Raw genomic sequence first — 17,777 nt, 5'->3', positions numbered from 1 at the left:
GAGCAGCCAATCGCGCCCGGAGGGAGGAGGGCGCGGAGCCTATCAGGCGAGAGGAGGCGGGCCCGCCTCACTGCTCATCCCGTCCCGTCCAGCCCTGTTCGTGCATCCAGGCGCCGCAGGAAAGAAATGAAATCGTGGTGGTGAAAAGGGAGAGGACAGAAGAGGGAGTGGGGGGTGGGGTGGACGGTGGTGTCCCAATCCTTCACCTTCGCCGTCCTGGGTTCCCTTGGTGGTGGAAGAATGCGCTAAAGAGAAGGAAAAGAGAGCGCCTGAGCATACGCAGAGTGCAAAACGCCTCCTGCTCCAATGCATTGGAGTTCAGTGGAGAAATGAACAACTGGGGGTGTCGAGATGGCTTTTAAATCTCGCCTGTTGTTTCTAAAAAAAATAATAAAAAATGCTGCCTTCAAGTCTCTGTTAAGCCACAGGGATTTATTTATTTATATCCCACCTTTTTTACGCGAGGTAGTGTGCATGACTCGGCTCTTCTGTTATAAGTGGCCTTTTAATTAAGGCGCTGCTTGGAGTCTGGCATTTCAAAAGGACCTGCTTTGTGCAAAACCAGCTCATCCACATTGATGTGATGGTGGCTGTGGCTGTTTGTCCACCTGGGGACGCTGCAGCATAACCATCGTATTATCTCCTTCGCTGGCCTCATAGACACCAACTCCTTGTAACCGAGGTCCCCTTCGACCCCCCTCCCCAAAAATAATAATAATTGAGGGGGCCGCCCCTCCCCCATTTGATGTGCATTGCCATTCAAATGGTGTGTGAATGCCGTGTGTTATAGAAAAGGTGGGGGTTTGTTTTCCCTTTGGCTGCTCAGATTTGGCAAGTCGGTTTTTCGGATAGGGATATGCAGTGGTACCTCAGGTTAAGTACTTAATTCGTTCCGGAGGTCCGTTCTTAACCTGAAACTGTTCTTAACCTGAAGCACCACTTTAGCTAATGGGGCCTCCTGCTGCTGCTGTGCCGCTGGAGCACGATTTTGTTCTCATCCTGAAGCAAAGTTCTTAACCTGAAGCACTATTTCTGGGTTAGTGGAGTCTGTAACCTGAAGCATATGTAACCCGAGGTACCTCCGTAGACCATATCCGTGAGTACCAAGCTTCTGCAATCAAGCCCAAAGCAGTGTGCCATCGCAAGGCAATCTCCATTCAAAGTAGCTGCAAGGAGAAATATTAGGAGTTTTTTATGGAAGACCCACATAGACCGTGTGTCCATTATTCTCAGGACAGCGAGTTTGTGAGAGGGTGCTGTGTGTGTCAAGTTGATCAAGCCTGAGACACACAAGAACCTTTGCTTTGCAAAGGGAATGCAAGGAGACAAAGATGAACAACTAAACCTCAACCTGGGGGGTTTTCCTTTGCAAGGGAATGTATAGGGGGGAAATCCAGAACAAAAATGAAAGTTCAAGACTTTATTACCTAGCAAAATATTTAAACAGTGAGGTGTTTTCTCCCATGTGGAGACTGACTCTGGGGAAAAGGGAGAGAGAATCTGGAATGAAGCTATTACCCTACCTAGCAGCACACAAACCCAAAATTCATAGACACTCAAGAGTACACACACCAAGGAACTTGGGTAAGGGTTCTGTAACAACCAAAAATAGGGGGAAAGTGAGGCCTGTAGATATGTGTTGACTCTTCAGAATTATGCTGTTTAAGTCTTTTCAGAATTATAATCCTTTCTTCACATTGTAATATTTTCCCCAGTTGGCTTCTCCCACTCGGTCTTCTCTGCCCCAAATTGCCTTCCTGGTGTCGGCACTGAAACAAAATTGCCTTCATAGACACATGGCAAAGGAAATTCCACCCCACAGGATGTAGAAAACAGTGCTGGGCTGCGGAAGCAGGCATTTTCCCTTTGCCCAAATTATCCATGATTGTCTCAATATTTGTCCTTTTCACATGTGTGGGAACTTCCATTTGCGTAGGTTCAAAGTTAGGGCCAACCCTGCTTCTTCGCATCTTAGTCCTCTGTAAGCAAAACCCGATCACTCGCAAACACACACACATGTGTTAACTGTTCTGTTCAGGTTGCCAGGTCGCCTTGGATTGGTTTCAAGGCTGAATTACTTGGCAAAGATAATGATCAATCTAACTGGATTAAGGACACAGTTTTACTGATAAAAGCATTTATGTATGAATACATCAACAGCATAAGTATCTCTAACAAACATTATTTATTTCATTAAATGTATACATGTCTTAAAAAAAAAACCTTGCTCAAACTGTGTTATGTATTTTTGTGTTTTTATACTGTGAGCCACCCTGTGATCCTCAGATGAAGGGCGGTATATAAATTTAATAGGTAAATAAAATAAATAAATAAATAAATAGTAGATTACTTAAATTGCTAGGTTGCCAAATCCACAAGTTGGCTCTAAAACTTCTGCTTCTTAGGATTATCAACTTACTAAAACCATGTTTAAAGATACAAAATGCATTTCAGTCATCACACACAACACACCTCAAACTACTGATGGTGGAGGAACTGTTATTCTAAAGCAGCAATGCTGCAGCAAGCAAAGGCTACAGCAGCTCAGACAGCTGCTTGTGGCTGCAAAGCCAGACAGGATGTTTGTGACTGTTGCCATGGAAACAAAGGGGCAGTCCATTCTGTACTGAGCACCGGATGTTAGCTCAGTGTGTGTGTCATATGACCTGTACAGGATGTACATGGGTGGAGTTTGGAGTTTCTCTCTGTTTGTTGAAAAGAGCAGACATGTTTTCTCTGTACTGAAGTAAAGACAGGAATAAAAGAATGTAGATACATTTCTGTCTGAGTCTGATTCCCCTCCCTGGGGATATGCTGGAGAGCAGGGAGGAAGAGAAGCAGTTGGTGTGTTTTCCTCACAGCCTGAGGAAAATCGCCGGAACGGACCTCGTGTGTATTTCCTGCCGGGAGTCGCCGGAGGGAGGTCAAAAGAATTCAGCCGGTGCCTGGAGAGATAGGCACATACCTCTGACCGGCCCTGAATTCTGACAGGAACTCCCAAGAGGATCTCTAGGAAAGGATGTCTCTCACACACTTTGGACCTAAGTCGTTTAGGGCTTAGGAACCAAAGGGAGAGGGAATTGGAATGGGCAGTTTTGACAGCAGGGAGTAGACTCACTTCCAGGACTGTCCCTGGAAAATCGGGACATTTGGAGGGTCTGCAATCACACAGCATTTGCCTCTCTCTGTGTGTGTTTGGATTGTTTTGCTTACACATACCAGAAGCAAAAAAAGCCAGCTTTGGGGTGTGAGTTACGAAACGTCAGCAATTTGGCCTTTGCTACTTGAATACACAGAGATTATGGGCCTACCAAATGGATGTTCCCACACATGCGAAAACGACAACAATGAGGCATTTTTTTGATAACTGAAACACAGGTTTTGCCACTGCTGTGCAGCTTGATGGCATCCCGGATAAGATAAGATTTTGTTCTTCATCCCAAACCCCATATTGGATCATAACATGTTATTGGGCACACTTGCTCTGGAGGAACCAGGATAAGGAGAGATGCAGGAAATCAGGGCTGGTCTGAATGCACAGGAGATTGGCCACAGCTCCACTCAGCCTGGAGTCTTTGTCCTGCATCAGACTCTGGAAGTCAGAAAGCCCACAGTCGCACAGCAAGGACAACTCGCTCAGGTCCAATGACTGCAGCTGCACCAGCGGCTCAAATGTAGAGTGGGAGAGGGTCACTATGGGGTTCCCATGGAGGCTAAGGCTGCGCAAGGATTTCAAGCTGAGGAATGCCTCCTCAGGAATGATGGGCAGGAGGTTGTCAGAGAGATTCAGAGTCTGGAGAGACGCCAGACCCTGGAAAAGTCCCTCAGGAAGGGCCCGAAGGCCATTGGAGCTGAGATTCAGGACTCTTAGGTTCTCCAAATGCTGGAAGATGTCCACACAGTTCTCTGTTTTCCAGATGCTTCCCAGGTCGTTATGGGAAATATCTAGTTCTCTGAGCTGCCTAGGGCCTCTCTCAGCCCTGAAGCACTTTGCCAGCTGATTGCCTGAGAGATTCAGGAAACGCAAGGTGGGGTTTTTCCCTAGTTGACCCCAGAGACTCCCTAAGTCACTCAGGCGGTTGGAGGAGAAGTCAAGGTGGGTCAGGTTGCTGCTAAGACGTTCGAGACCCCAAGCATCCCCAATCCTGTTTTGCCCCAGCATCAGGCGCAGAAGGGATGGGAGTTTCCCCACCGGGACCTTCACGAGAGCATTGTCCCCGAGGTCAAGGGTTTGCAAGGAGTTCAGCCCCACCAGAGCATCGTGTTGAACAATCCCAAGGTGGTTGGATTTCAGGATGAGGTGCTGGAGTGGGGATGACTTCAGGGGTCGCAGGGCTTCTGTGTACAGCTCCCCAAGAAGATTGAGGGACAGGTCGAGAATACGCAATTGGCTCAGCCCAGAAAAGGCCCCATCCTTGATCTCAGTAATCTGGTTGGATCTCAACAGCAGGATGTTGAGGTCTGGGAGCCCCGAGAAGACAGATGGGCCCAATTCCCTGAGGAAGCCATTGGACATGTCGAAGGAGTAAACTCCGCTGCCACGGAGGCCAAGAAAGGTGCTAGGCGAGATGCCCTTGAGGTTACGGAAACCAAACCCGCTGCCGAGGGCGGCTGAGTGCTGCATCTTGAGGTTATGGATTCGAGTGCCATTTAGTCGTGTGAAGAACTTCTGAGCTTCCATCGCGTTCCATGAGTTCGAAGAGACGTCCAGAGTTCCCAGCACGATGCTGAAGAAAGGGTTGGTGCAGGCATTGGGATTAAGCAGTCGGTTGGATGAGAGGTCAAGCAAGGCCAAATGGTGCCCCCTGAGGTTCTGTAGGTCTTCCCCACAGATCTCTCCAATTTGGTTGAGCTTCAGCTGAAGGACGCTCAGCTTTCTCAGGCCCTGGAAAGTTGGATCAGGCCTCAGCCTACGGATGCGGTTTCCGGAAAGATCCAGCCTCTTCAGCGATACCAAATCCTGGAAATAACCTCTTTCCAGTACTTCTTCGTCAAAACCATTGAAATCCAAGAGCAACACCTCAAGCTGGGTGAGGCCGCGGAAAGCAGCTGGGTGCAAGGTCAAGTTCTTGTTGCCGCCAAGATCCAGGATCCTGACGCTGGGCACATTCTGAAACGCCCTTTCTCCGACATAGAGGGATCCTCCCAGTTGCTTCCCAAGAGACAGCATCCTCAGGGACGGCATTTGGGAGAAGGAGGAATCCGAGATGTTTGATAAGAAGTTGAAGTTCAGCAAGAGGACCTGAAGGGAGCTGTCCGTTTCAGGGACTTCCTTGTGTCTTTGAGCTTGGCAATTGGCCACCAGCAGAGAATTCACTTTGGTATGGTAGCAGCGGGGCTGGCTGTCAACAGTGGACCCCAAAACCAGCAAGAAGATGATCCTAGTAAAAGGAGCTGGCAATTAAGAGAGAAGAAAGGGGACATTTGTTAGTTCCTTGTTCATTTTCCTAGCACAGCTTGTCCTGTAAAACTAACTTTCCTAAAGTTCAATGGGGCAAGAAGAAGCTTTGACAGTTGACTGATCAGAGAGATGGCATAATTTGGCTGCTAATAGTCCCAGGTTTAAATGCCACCTCTGCAACAAACACACAAAGTGGTCCAATATTGTCTCATTTGATGGGCAGCAGCAAGACCTTTTCAGGGTGTTCCTGTGCTGAGGCCTCTCGCAGCATTGCTTGTCCAAGAACCTTTTAACTGGAAATGTGAGGATTTTATAATTTCAGGTATATTCTGCCTTTCCTCTTAAGGAGCTCAAGGCAGCAATCATGGTTCTCCCCTTTCACATTTCTTCCCTGCAACACCCCAAGTGGCCCAAGATCACCAAATGAACTCCATGGCTGAGTGGGGATTTGAACCCTGGACTCACAGACACTAGCCCAACAGCCACTGCACCAAACTGGCTACACAATATCCCAAACTGAAGAATCTTGGGCATGCAAAGCACGGGATATAGCAATAGAGTTGCGGACTGACCAGCAAAAGGACGGACCATCTTTTAACCACCTTTTAACACTCTCTTGATGTGCAGAAAACTGCAATAAAGGTTCCCTCCTTCCACACAGTAAAGAGATAAGTCATGGCCATCTGCTGATGTCTGCAGTTCAAGCTGTTGGCCTTGTGAATAGTAGTACTGTAGTAGTAGTAGTAGTAGTAGTAGTAGCAGCAGCAGCAGCAGTAGTAGTAGTAATAATAATAATAATAATAATAATAATAATAATTGTACCCTACCCATCTGACTGGTTTTCCCCAGCCACTCTGGGTGGCTTCTATCATATATAAAAACACAATAAAACCTTTTAAAAAGTCCTTATACAGGGCTGCCTTCAGATGTCTTATAAAAATCAGATAGTTGTTTATCTTTTTGACATCTGATGGGAGTGTGTTCCACAGGGCAGGTGCCACTACTGAGAAGGCCCTCTGCCTGGTTCCCTCTATCTTCACTTCTTGCCAGAAGGCCAGCAGAAGACCCTCGGAGCTGGACCTCAGTGTCTGGGCTGAACAATGAAGGTGGAGATGCTCCTTCAGGTATACTGAGCCGAGGCAGTTTAGGGCTTTAAAGGTCAGCACCAACACTTTCAATGTACTGGGAGTCAATGTAGGTCTTTCAGGACCAGTGTGTGGAAAAACATTTGCATCCCACATATGCCACGGAGTAATGGGCCTTCCCCATCTTAAAGCTTTTCACTAACCTGAAGGTTGATGACTCACCTGGCAGGGGAGAATTATTGAATTTCTAGAAAGATGACCGGTCATATTGAGGGACTCAAACCCCACTTTATCTTATGTCACTCACCTTTTGGAGCCCTCCAAAGTGGGCGACTTTGGTGAAATCTCAGCATGGTGTTGAAGCTGGTGCAAAATGAGACTCTCTCTCTATCTCTGCTGCTGCTGCTGCTGCTGCTGCTGCTGCTTATGGGTTGGCACAGTCCTTGCCCCATATAAACACCACCCGAGCAGTTCCCTTTCTGGGCCCCACGTCAACAGCCTGTGTTGACTCAAATGCGATTTGGAAAGATGCATAATGGGGAAATAATGGGGAAATTCCCTGAGGGCCCTTCAGCAGATATTACTGTTCCCAACCCCCCTGCCGCCGCCCGCCGCCATGCTAGCTCATGCGCAACATTTCCTAGGTGCACAGATCCTTAAAGATTGCTAAAACCAAGTCTACCCAAGAATAACTGCAGGCAGGCTTCCTGCACTTTGTATCATTGGGTGAAAGTGGAAATTTCAGGCAAGGTTCCTTGTCGCCCCGCTGGAATGTCCTCTCCAGAGCAGCGAATCATTTCCATTTGCAGTTTTGTCATCTTGCATTTAAGGCCAGAGTGGCAAACTCTTGGCCTTCTGTGCCACATACGCCCCCCGAAAGCAATTTCACTCAGCTGCCCGCTTCCCTACCAACTTTTTGAGAAGGGGTGGTTAAAAAAATTATTCACAGTTGCATTTGCAAGGCAGGGAGGGCAGGGAGAGCAACATGAAGGGGAGAAATGAAAGGCCTAAGCTTTCAATGTTGCGTGTCCCTTTCAGCTTGTGCATGTCACATGCATGTAATGTAGGACTTTAGTCCTCTGTATGAAATCCCTGAACTCAGCCCAGAACTGAGTTCAGCAGTTTGGAGAAGCAGTGGTATAGGAGAGCCGAAAATATTGCCAATATATTTCACATCTGGCAACCCATGTGCCCCTTGGGTTTCAGTTAGTACATGGGTAGATGAGTCTAAAAAGCCTGGGACGCAAATTTTCACAGCCCTCCAGTGGCTATGGTGGCTCATTTACCAGATACAGTACAGTGGTACCTCGGGTTAAGTACTTAATTCGTTCCGGAGGTCTGTTCTTAACCTGAAACTGTTCTTAACCTGAAGCACCACCTTAGCTAATGGGGCCTCCTGCTGCTGCCGCGCCACCGGAGCACAATTTCTGTTCTCATCCTGAAGCAAAGTTCTTAACCCGAGGTACTATTTCTGGGTTAGCGGAGTCTGTAACCTAAAGCATATGTAACCCGAGGTACCACTGTATAATGTATTTAGAATTAACTCTGGAAGTGTATACCTGATTCTGAGCAAACTAAGTCTTCCGATTGTATATGTTGTTTTAGGAGTCTTCAGAGGAAGGGAGAGACCCATGCATGCCACCTTGAGCTCCTTGGAAGGAGGAAGTGGGATATAAATGGAGTAACAATAATGAACAAATCTGGTTGGCCACAGAGACAGGATGCTGGAATGGATGAGCCTTTGGCCTGTCCCAGCTGCTGCTGCTGCAGGACCTTTCTCATGCTCTCATGAAATCATGCAAAAAGGAGCAACTGACACGGTTTAATTTTATCCAGAGCTACAGTTTCCTGGCTGCTGCAGAAACAAAAAAGCCTTCACCAGTGAATACGGTTTAAGTTATTCTTTATTTATCACAACCACATTGACACATTTTGAGGTCTCACCTGCCAGACATTCCTGTTCTCCCCCTACCTGACAGGGAACAAGAGTGCAGACACATAACTGCCCTCCCCCCAGTCCAACCCCCTCCTCGTGCCCTAGCCGCGCTCACAGATGACCTCAATGACACTCTGCTCCATGGGCACGGGGTCAAGGCAGCGGTGGGCTGTGCTGCCCACAATCTCGTCCAGCAAGAAGTGCACCAGGTTCTCATCAGAGACAAAGCGCCACAGATAGAGTTGCAGGTAGTAACAGTCCACCTGGATCTGCTGCAGGCCAAAGCGGCCAAAAGTTCGCAGGCGGACACACTCCAGGAACGTCTTCAGGCTGATCTTGATGATACCGGTAAGCACAGAGACCTGAGTGGAAGAAGAGGATGAAGAGGATGAAAAAAGAGACAGCAGAGTGAAGATCTAAAAATCTGCCCGCCCCACCCCCCAAATGGATGTTTTCTTGATACTTTCCCCTGGGGGTGCTTATTGAAATCATTGTATGGTTTTGGACAACTGCTCAGTCTGCCTCTCTTCAGCCAGGCCTTTGGTTAAGTCAATGGGTGCCTCCCTTCCTCTTGTACGGCCATTTTGTGTTTTTATTCTATGATTTTCATTTAAATTGCACTTGCCAACAAAACAGGTAAATGCCATTGCCTGTGGCTTCGCCCTCCTGCCCCAATCACACATTGCTGTGTCAGTTTTGATGATTACAAACAGAAAAAACGGATAGAGAGGGGGACGCCTAAGACCCAAGAGTAAAGGCACTTATGTGGCTGCTCTTACCAGCCAAGGTTAACCTTCCATCCTGGCCAGGTCTTACTAAGGACCTTCATCATGGATGTTCATCACAAGCCTCTTAATAAAGGCTTGATTCACCTCTGTCCTGGTGGCAGCCAAACGCTGCTCAGAAACTGAAAGAGGGCGGGAGATTCATTCAGCAAAGGTGCCAAGATGACCACAAGCTCCGATGCTGGGCTCCGCTGAGAATCAGGCATTTTGGGAGGGGAGAAGCAGATTGGAGCTCCATGAACTATTAGACTTTAACACTGAGAGGGAGAAGCCAAGCGGAGGCCTCCCCTACATATTGGGAAAATTACGGTTCTCTTGATCTGAGTGGTGTAATTGAATGAGGTTCAGGCTGCAACTGCAGCCCTAGTGAAAGAGATGTATAAATATATCTAGCAATAACCAAAGAAAAGGAACCTGCTACCCTTTCTAGAGATCACTCCCATCATCTGTTGGCAAGGGCAATGGCTCCTCTCTCCCTGTGGGGTGCATGCACATCTCCCCAAGAGGCAGATCCAGGCACCAGTGTAGAGAGGCCACCAACCTCACGTGCTTTGGCTGGAGGAAGCACAACAGAGCACGCCACTGCAGGCTCCTCACCTTGTTGAACTCCGCAGGGCTGAAGATGTCGATGCGCTCAGAGAAAAGCTTCTGGATATTGCTCAGCAGGTTGGTATCCATGGGAGCGCTTGGGGAGAGAAGAGACGAGATGAGGCTCACACAGAGTGGCTGACTGCTTGTGGGGCTAAGGGCCATGCCCAGGAGACTAGCACACTATCCCCCACCCCTGAGCTGCCTTGCTGGAGAGGGGTTTGGATGGACATCTCTTTCCCTCCACCCAAGACTGTGGCACACAATAACTATGCGAGGTATCCATGGCAGGCAAGCCAGCGTCAATTCTTGTGAACCAGAAACTCTTAGGGGCCAATTTGCAAGGTTGCACTAGATACACACAGTGCCCCGCCTGCTCCTTTATGATTTAGGGATGATTCAAACTCCCCATCCAGCAGGAAGGACAGAGCCTGCCTCCCCAGCTCACCTGGGTGTGTAACTCGGCGCGTAGCGGCTCTGCTGCCGGGAGCTGCTGTAGACGGAGAAGGTCCTTTTGCTGGAGTCACTGCTCTGGGCTTTGCGCACACCTTCCTCATAGAGAAGCCCAACCTGCGTGGGGAGATTAACGTGTGAGGCAGTTACTCAAATGGAGAGGGAGCCTCTGCACAGGTTCACCCTCTTCCAAGTGAGGACCCCTGGCACCCCACACTTACCCTGTAACAAGCAGCATATGACACCACTGTCAAAACAGCTGCAGTGGCTGCCCATTTACTATTTGTATTAATTTACAGAGCCCTGACCAACTTAGGTCCAGGGTGCCTCAGGGACTGACAAAGCTCTTCTATCTCAGCTCGATCACTGAGAACATCTGCAGGAACGTCGCTGGTCGTTCCCCGAGTTGGTGAGGCTCATTTGACATCAACAAAAAAAAAGAGCCTTCGGTGTCATTGGCCCAGTCCTGTGGAACGCTCCGCCACTAGAGATTCAGCAGGTCCCTTCTGTGCCAACGCCTGCTGAAAACTTTTCTATTCTGCCAAACCTATGTAGCCTGTTAAGAATACATTTTTCCATGACGATTAGCCAATTTTAAATTTTAATGTGCTTTCCGTATAGATACATTGGAAACTGATATTTTCATGGTATCATTATAAATAAACAAATAGATAAAAAGGAACAAACCCCCAAATTCCAACCCCCTCTTCCTCATATGGTGCCCTCTCTTTCCATTTACAGGCAAGGTAAGAAGCTGGAACCGGGTGGTTTTCTGAAATCCCACCCCTCCCCCTTTCCCCTCCGCCCCACTCACTTGAACATCAATGGAAGTAGCATCCTCCACCACACGCTTCATGACGGCACGGACATTGCGTGGTTCAATGGTGGTGATCCAATCCCGCGTCTCGACGCTTTTGCGCAGCATCTGAGAGATGACCAGGCCTTGCACCTTCACATAGTGGTTCAGCAGCTTCTGGGCGGCTTCCCGGGCTTCAGCACACAAGCCAGTGACAGGGGTGACGGGAGAGTGGTCCTGGTTCAGAGGCAAAGCAGAGCAGGAAGAGGATGAAAAGGGTGGCACTTGGCAGCTTGATGTGGGGCTCTGGAAAACTCAAGGGGCTTTTAGATACGTAAAGAGGCCTCGCCACAAGGAAGGCCTGTCGGCTAAGAACAAAACTGGAGGTGGAAGCTGGGAAAGGCTGAGAGGGACTGGCTTGCCCAATGTCATCCAACAGGCTCCCAGCAGAGGCAGGATTTGAACCAGGGATTTCCTGGCTCAAAGCTCACGCTGTTAACTGCTACACCATACCAATACTAAACAGGCTATATTTGGATAGGCTTTGCTGGCTTCTGAATGGTTTGAGATTTACATCTTTCTGAACCGCATCTGGAGAAATGAAATGCGGTACATGTTTTATAGGAGGCAAGAAATGTAGGGGTTTTCTGGGGTGGTGGGGAAGCAGCAGGTGCACCCTATGCAGTGACCGAAAGACTGAGGAGTGACTGGAAAGCTATTTGACACAGTCATCAAAGAAGCGGCACTGAGGACCAGAGCCATAAATGGAGTTTACACATTTCATTCTCAGCCAACGCATGTGGAATGCAGGGGTCACAATACTTACATTTCAAGCATCTTCCAAAGTGACAAAATCCAATTCTAATGCATTTCTAATAAATAGTATTTACTCTGCATAGGATGAATTCCCTTGAAAGAGACTCTGGCCCTGTGATACGGGGGGGGGGACCCCACCTCCACCCCACACCTGAATACACCAAGCAACATGCTCAACAGGGAAGGACCCCTCCAAAAGCCAGGAGCAAGCTAGCCAGGATTTCTCCTTTGGGGCTGCCCCTTGGCTGAGAAAATTCTGTGAGTCACACATACTGCAATCCCCATATTCTGCAATAAGGAAATCAGCAAGCTCTGCCACACACAGAGAGAGATGATGCAAATGGAACAGTATGTACAGTTCTGGCTTCCGCTATTTCGTTATATATTATGTTATATATGTTTTTTTAAAAGACCTGTTTACGGAGCTTGCGTAATGCTTTTTCCTCCCTTCTTGTTTGGTAGTCGGCTTCTAAAAGAAAATTGGCAGGTCTAAAATGTGCTTCTTTGTATATATACAGAGGGAACAAAGCCCTATGTTTGTTCCATAGTTGTGTGGAATAATGGCACAGCTGAGGCCTTATTCAGATCTCAATGAGCTCGGTTCTGAGCAGAGGAAAGGAAACACAGCCCCCTTCTGCCCCCCAACCTAGCCATTTAAGTCTCCCAAGCCTGAAATGACTCCCAGCATCCTCTCTTCCCACGTGTGACACACCTGCACCAGAAACTGTTCATCTGTCAACGTGAGGATGTAGCTGATGGTGGAGGTCTCGTAGTCCAGGCAGAGGCGGGAGAGGAGCAGCAGCAGGGTGGGGGGCGTGGAGCCCCCCTTGTCTCCAGTGCTCTCACAGAACTGCCGGGCTGTCTGGCAGATGGACTTGATGAAGCTGACAATGAGGCCTTCGCGGACACCCTGGCTGCAGAATTCCCCCTAGGAAAATGCAAGGAGAGGCACAGGGGAAAGTTAAGAGGCATCGCAGCCAAAAGTCTCAGCCACCCAGCCTTGACATGAGCCACAGTTTGATTCCAGGGCCAGCACTGCAGGGAGTTGGTGGAGCCAAGGGGCTCTTTAACCCTTCCTTCTCCGGCGAGAACAGGGACAGAGGCTCTGTCCAAGTTTGCCCCTCGGGTCCCTCAACCACTCACTGGGTCAGCCAAGACACTGACAAAAGGGAGGGATGCCTGAAGTGCAGGATGCTGCCAAAGACCATTGATCATAGGCAGTGAGAAAGCTTTGAGCCTTTGCTTTTCTTAAGAGAGAAATCACACAGCAGGACTGGAGCTATGTGGGGCAGTTCAAGTACGGGGCCACCAGCTGCTGAACTGTCAGGAAGCCACTACAGCTGTGCACATTGGGGAAGAAGGGTTAAGGAGCCCTTACCTCATTTCAGACATTTCATAGAATTGTATGGCTGGAAGGGACCCCAAAGGTCATTAGTCCAACTCCCAGCAATGCAGGGATCTTTCAGAGATGAAAGTGGCTGAGGAGCATAATGAGAAGGGATTCATGAGGACTAGCAGCTATGGGGCCCCATCGCACAGCAGGCAGAAGCTTCAGGCTGGCAGCTGCATATCCCAAAATGTAAACTAAAGAGACAGAGGCTGGGTACACCCAGCTCTGCCTTAACACCCGGAAGGGAGATACCCTGGGGTGCTTCTCCCACAATCAGAGAAGTCCATCCTACAAAAGCAGGTCCCAAGGAGGAGTGTCTTATGGGGTTTCTGGTGGCAGTGGAAGGGTCTTGTGGTGAAGCCCACAGAAGGTTTGACTCTCATACAATTTGTGTCGCCATGGGTTACCTTATGTAATTCTACATATGCGCACCCATGCATTTTTATTTCTTGTGATGTATCAAGTCTCCGGGCTCCAGCAAGAAACTTTCTCTCTGAAAAGTCTAACAAACTCTCTTTCTCTCTCTCCTTACCTTGAAATACGGCTTGTTAGAGAAAGTGATGTCCTTAGCAGTGAAGAGGTGGACGTAGGTGAGCACAGACTTGATCTGGTTGAGGATGGAGGCTGAGATGGTGCCCAGCAGCTCTGCAAGGTTGGGGCTGTCCTTCCCCATGAGCCGAGGGGCGGCCAAGGACTGGCGCACGTCCGTCAAGCAGTCCAGGTAGAAGCTTTGCAGGGCCTGTAGGTATTGGCGGATGCGCTCCTTGGCTGCCCGCACCACGATTTCTGTGCCCTCCACCGCTGACCGCAAGGCGGGCAACAGCTTGACCAAAGCCTGCAAGCGGCGGTGGAAGCGGTCCAGGGCCCGCACCAGCAGGGAGTTATCGCCCACGCCCCGCTCCAGCTGGATGCGCCTCTCCACCAGGGCAAAGTAGCGCTCCATCAGGCCATCCACAAAGGCCACCAGCTTGTCGTGGGCCATGCTGGCAATCTCACGGGCCCCCTCCCGGCTGACAAACAGCTCTTGGTATGAGGCAATCACCAGGCACATGTTGCTGACAAAGTTGTTGCAGCCGCGGTCGGTGAACTCCAGGATGTCGGTGGCCGGGGTGGCCAGCTGCCCCTCGCCCAGCTCCGCCTCCAGGGCTCGCAGCTCAGCTTCCAGGCGGCAGCAGGCGTGAGAGAGGAACTCGTCGCACAGCTCCTCGGCAGGCTCGCCCAGTTGCAGCAGCAGCTCCACACACTCCGCTAAGTCCTTGGCGCAAGAGCCCCCATCCCTGAGGAGGCAGGAAGGAAGGGTCTTAGGGCTGAGCTGCAGATTTTAAACTGGCTCCTCCTCTTAAGTGACATTTTCATCCCACCCTTCCTCCCAACGATCAGAACGATCCTACAAGGTGAGAGATAGTGAGGGGGCCAGTATGCCCATCATGCTTCAGGGCTGCATTGAGCAGGGTGGTGGTGTACCTGAACCCCAGCTCCTCATTACGCACTCCAACTCTGGCACCACATTGGCTCCCTGCAGCCATTCTCTCCCCCCAGGGAACTGTAGGGCTCTGAGGAATCCTCTCCAATGTCAGGATTCCTCGAATAGAAACCATGACAGTTAAGCTAATCTAAATTTGTACAGCAGAATCACAGAGCAGCCACCCTTCTTTGCCAAGTCTTCTGGCTCACAGCCTCCACTGCTTCAGTCCCCAAGACCTTCCCAAACACAGCCCCATTCGTCGCAAACAGTCAAGTGCAACAGCTCCCCTGATGTCTTCCGTTGCCTACCTGAATTTCTCGCGCAGCTTCTGTGCGAGGTCAGCCATGATCTTCTGGCAGTCGTCCTGGATGCCCCGGAAGGAGGGCATGTGTTGGTACTGGTGGAGAATGGAGCGGGCCTTGCTGTAGTATCGCACAGCCTGTCCATAGGCCTCCATCTCCACACATTTGGTCAGGCGGGCCGGCAGCTCAAACAGGAACTGCAGCTTGCGTAGGAGCGCGTGAACACCTGGGGTCAAGAGAGAGGGAGGAAGTCAGAGCAGGGCAGGCAAGTTGCCCAACTGATGCCACGCCACCTTCCAGCACTCAACAAGCGCCTCCTGGAGATGCCGGGGATTAAACAGGTAACCTCCAACATGCAAAGTGGATGTTCTGCCACTGAACTGGTGCCCCCTCCCCATCAGCTCCGACGGGCTCCTGACACCCTTGTCGCACATTAGCAGGAATCAGAGAAGTGGTATCGCACCGGATAGTTTGGTGATCTGCTCATGTTGATCCTGCAAGGTGCTGCTGATGCTTGCACTGAACTCCGTGATGACGGCCATGTTTGCTGCCAAGCAGTCCATCTCATCCTCCATCTTCTTGAAGTCATTCTTCATCTTACGGATTGTGTCTGAAGAATGGAACATGAGAATGTTAGGAAGAGTCTGCTTCAAAAGCATTTTCTTCCATTGGCACTAACAGAAGCTGTCTGTTTAAGCTGACTGGCTGCACACAGGATGGGGCGGAGACTGAGGGCTGAGTGGGGAAGTTCTGTGGGTTGCAGGTTTTCCACACCTGAACTAAATAATAATAAACTGGAAGAGGGAGGTGAACCACAAATATAACTTTCCCATGACCTCACCGTGCCCCCCCGCCAAGCCTTCCAGTTACCTGTTGCCGAGATGAATTTGTTGTAATTTTCATAGACTAGAGTCTGCATGTCACTGTCCAAGGATCGGATCTGCTTCACCATGTCTGTCTCACAGTCCATCAGCTGGGCCAGGGGGCATTCTTTTCGCAGCTGTCACACACAACAGAGGTGGGTGCTGTCAGCAGCAAACTGAACTTGGCCAATGCTCCTCTGGCTATCCTTGTGAACACTCCCCCACCCCACCCCAGTTTAATCATTGAGCGCTTGCTTTGTGTACAGAAGGCCTTAGGTTCCAAAGGATCACCGGCTGCAGGGCTAAGATCTGGGCTAAACAGAGCAAGAGTCTGACTTCTGGATAAGGCAGGTCAATAGGTGTCTGAGCTGCTGCAAGTGAAATGCAACACACCGCCGTTATGCATGCTTGTTTGGGTTATTCGTTTTTTTAAAAGGGGATTATTTTTTTACTCCCCAATATTGCAGTTGGGGAGACAGAGGCTGAGGGAGTGGCTTGCCAACACCAAGGAACACATAATAATAAAAATAATACATTTTTATTTATACCCCGTGCTTCCCGGTTCAAAAACCGGGCTCATAGTGAATTCAGGGTGGAAGTGAGAGCCAAAACAGGGGAGGATAAGCCTATCAGCCCAGATCCTGCTTGGGCGCTTCCCTTTGGTTGGCTACTGTGAGAATAAGACTAGATGGGCCAGTGGCCTTATGCTCTCCTTATCCTCTTTACCACAGCACAACACCAGGTCTGGCATCCTTTGGAGATGGCACTCTGCAGATTACCAGAGGCACTCTGTTCTCAGATCCAATGCTTCAGTCGTTGTAGACGGCTCCCTTGACCATGAGGAACCCTGAGATCTTTTATGCGGAGTGAAACCTGGATCTGTGAACATTCTAACTCTTCGAGGCAAAAGGCACTCTGCTCATGCCCAGAAACACTCAGCTCAAGCTGTTCAGCATTTTGGGAAAGCAAAGCAGCATTTCCCGGAACAAGTGAGTTTTGGGGACGGTGGAGCCAGCCCAGGGAGAGTTGTCATGGAGACCTCGCCAGTGGGCAGGGTGTTGCTAGGCGCGGAGGGTGTATCTGCCCGTCCGTGCCCCCCCTCACCTTGGTGAGGAAGACTTCCGGGTCGAAGTGGGGGCCGTTGATGTCGGTGGGGCCCCCGAGATCCCCCCTGGCCGGTCCTGCCAAGGCCTCCCCAGACGGGTCCGGCAGCCCGTAGTAGAGCTTCAGCATCCCGTGCGGCCTCCGCTTGCCGCCCGCGCCCTCGGGGCCCCGCTCCGCCTGAGGCGCCGACATGACCCGCTGCGTATGAGTGCGTGTTTGGCCGTGGGGTGGGGGGAGGATGGGGAGACCGGAGAGGGGAGGGCGGCAACGGCCAACGGCAACAACTTCCACTTCCGGGAACAATAAAGTTTTGTTGCGACCGGGCGCAGGGAAGGCCTTCCCGTCTCTATGGAGACCGGACCTTAATAAAGTTTTGTTGAAGCGCTTCCGCTTCCGGCTCTTCCTCCCGCTGCTGCAGCTGCTTAAGGGAAAAAGCAACCCTGCCGCTGCCTGGCGACGTTGTCAGCGCTCGGCGGCTTCCCAGGCCGGCCCGTGGAAAAGAGGAGGGAGCCTTCCCCCCCCCCCAAAAAAAAACCCACACCCCCTGAGGCACACAGGGAGCGCCCAGCCTAGCAGCACAGGGACAACCCCTTGAAAACGCTTCTCTCACCCCCGGGAGGCCCCCCTCCACTGAACAAGACTCAGAAGGGGGGACTGGCAGGGTCTCGGGGTCCCCCCCCTTAAGGAGCATACTCTTCACTCTCCCCCAAGGGAACTAACCTCCCCCAGGGCACTGAGGCAGATCTCGGCTTCTGTGCATGGAGGGAGGAGAAGAGGAGGAGGTGCTGCCTGG

General features: G+C 50.4%; 2 protein-coding genes across 2 annotated transcripts; both read right to left on the bottom strand.

Annotated features, from left to right (window-relative positions):
* Window positions 1-2,998: 2,998 nt before the first annotated feature.
* LOC307205302 (toll-like receptor 5) lies at window positions 2,999-6,873 on the bottom strand. Its single transcript, XM_079957505.1, has 2 exons — window positions 6,794-6,873; window positions 2,999-5,394 (listed from the first exon to the last, which is right to left on the bottom strand). The coding sequence occupies exons 1-2, from the start codon at window positions 6,837-6,839 to the stop codon at window positions 3,467-3,469; spliced, it is 1,974 nt and encodes a 657-aa protein (XP_079813631.1). The 5' UTR covers window positions 6,840-6,873; the 3' UTR covers window positions 2,999-3,466.
* A 1,499-nt stretch (window positions 6,874-8,372) lies between these two features.
* Window positions 8,373-17,192, bottom strand: VPS51 (VPS51 subunit of GARP complex). Its single transcript, XM_079957469.1, has 10 exons — window positions 16,985-17,192; window positions 15,888-16,017; window positions 15,481-15,627; window positions 15,024-15,243; window positions 13,783-14,527; window positions 12,573-12,788; window positions 11,063-11,281; window positions 10,244-10,365; window positions 9,805-9,892; window positions 8,373-8,784 (listed from the first exon to the last, which is right to left on the bottom strand). Exons 1-10 carry the CDS (start codon window positions 17,174-17,176, stop codon window positions 8,524-8,526), a joined length of 2,340 nt encoding a protein of 779 aa, XP_079813595.1. The 5' UTR covers window positions 17,177-17,192; the 3' UTR covers window positions 8,373-8,523.
* Between the last annotated feature and the right edge of the window lie 585 nt (window positions 17,193-17,777).

The sequence above is a fragment of the Podarcis cretensis genome, assembly GCF_951804945.1.
Source record: "Podarcis cretensis genome assembly, chromosome: 16".
Classification (NCBI taxonomy): domain Eukaryota; kingdom Metazoa; phylum Chordata; class Lepidosauria; order Squamata; family Lacertidae; genus Podarcis; species Podarcis cretensis.
This window is presented reverse-complemented; position numbering and strand designations above follow the sequence as displayed.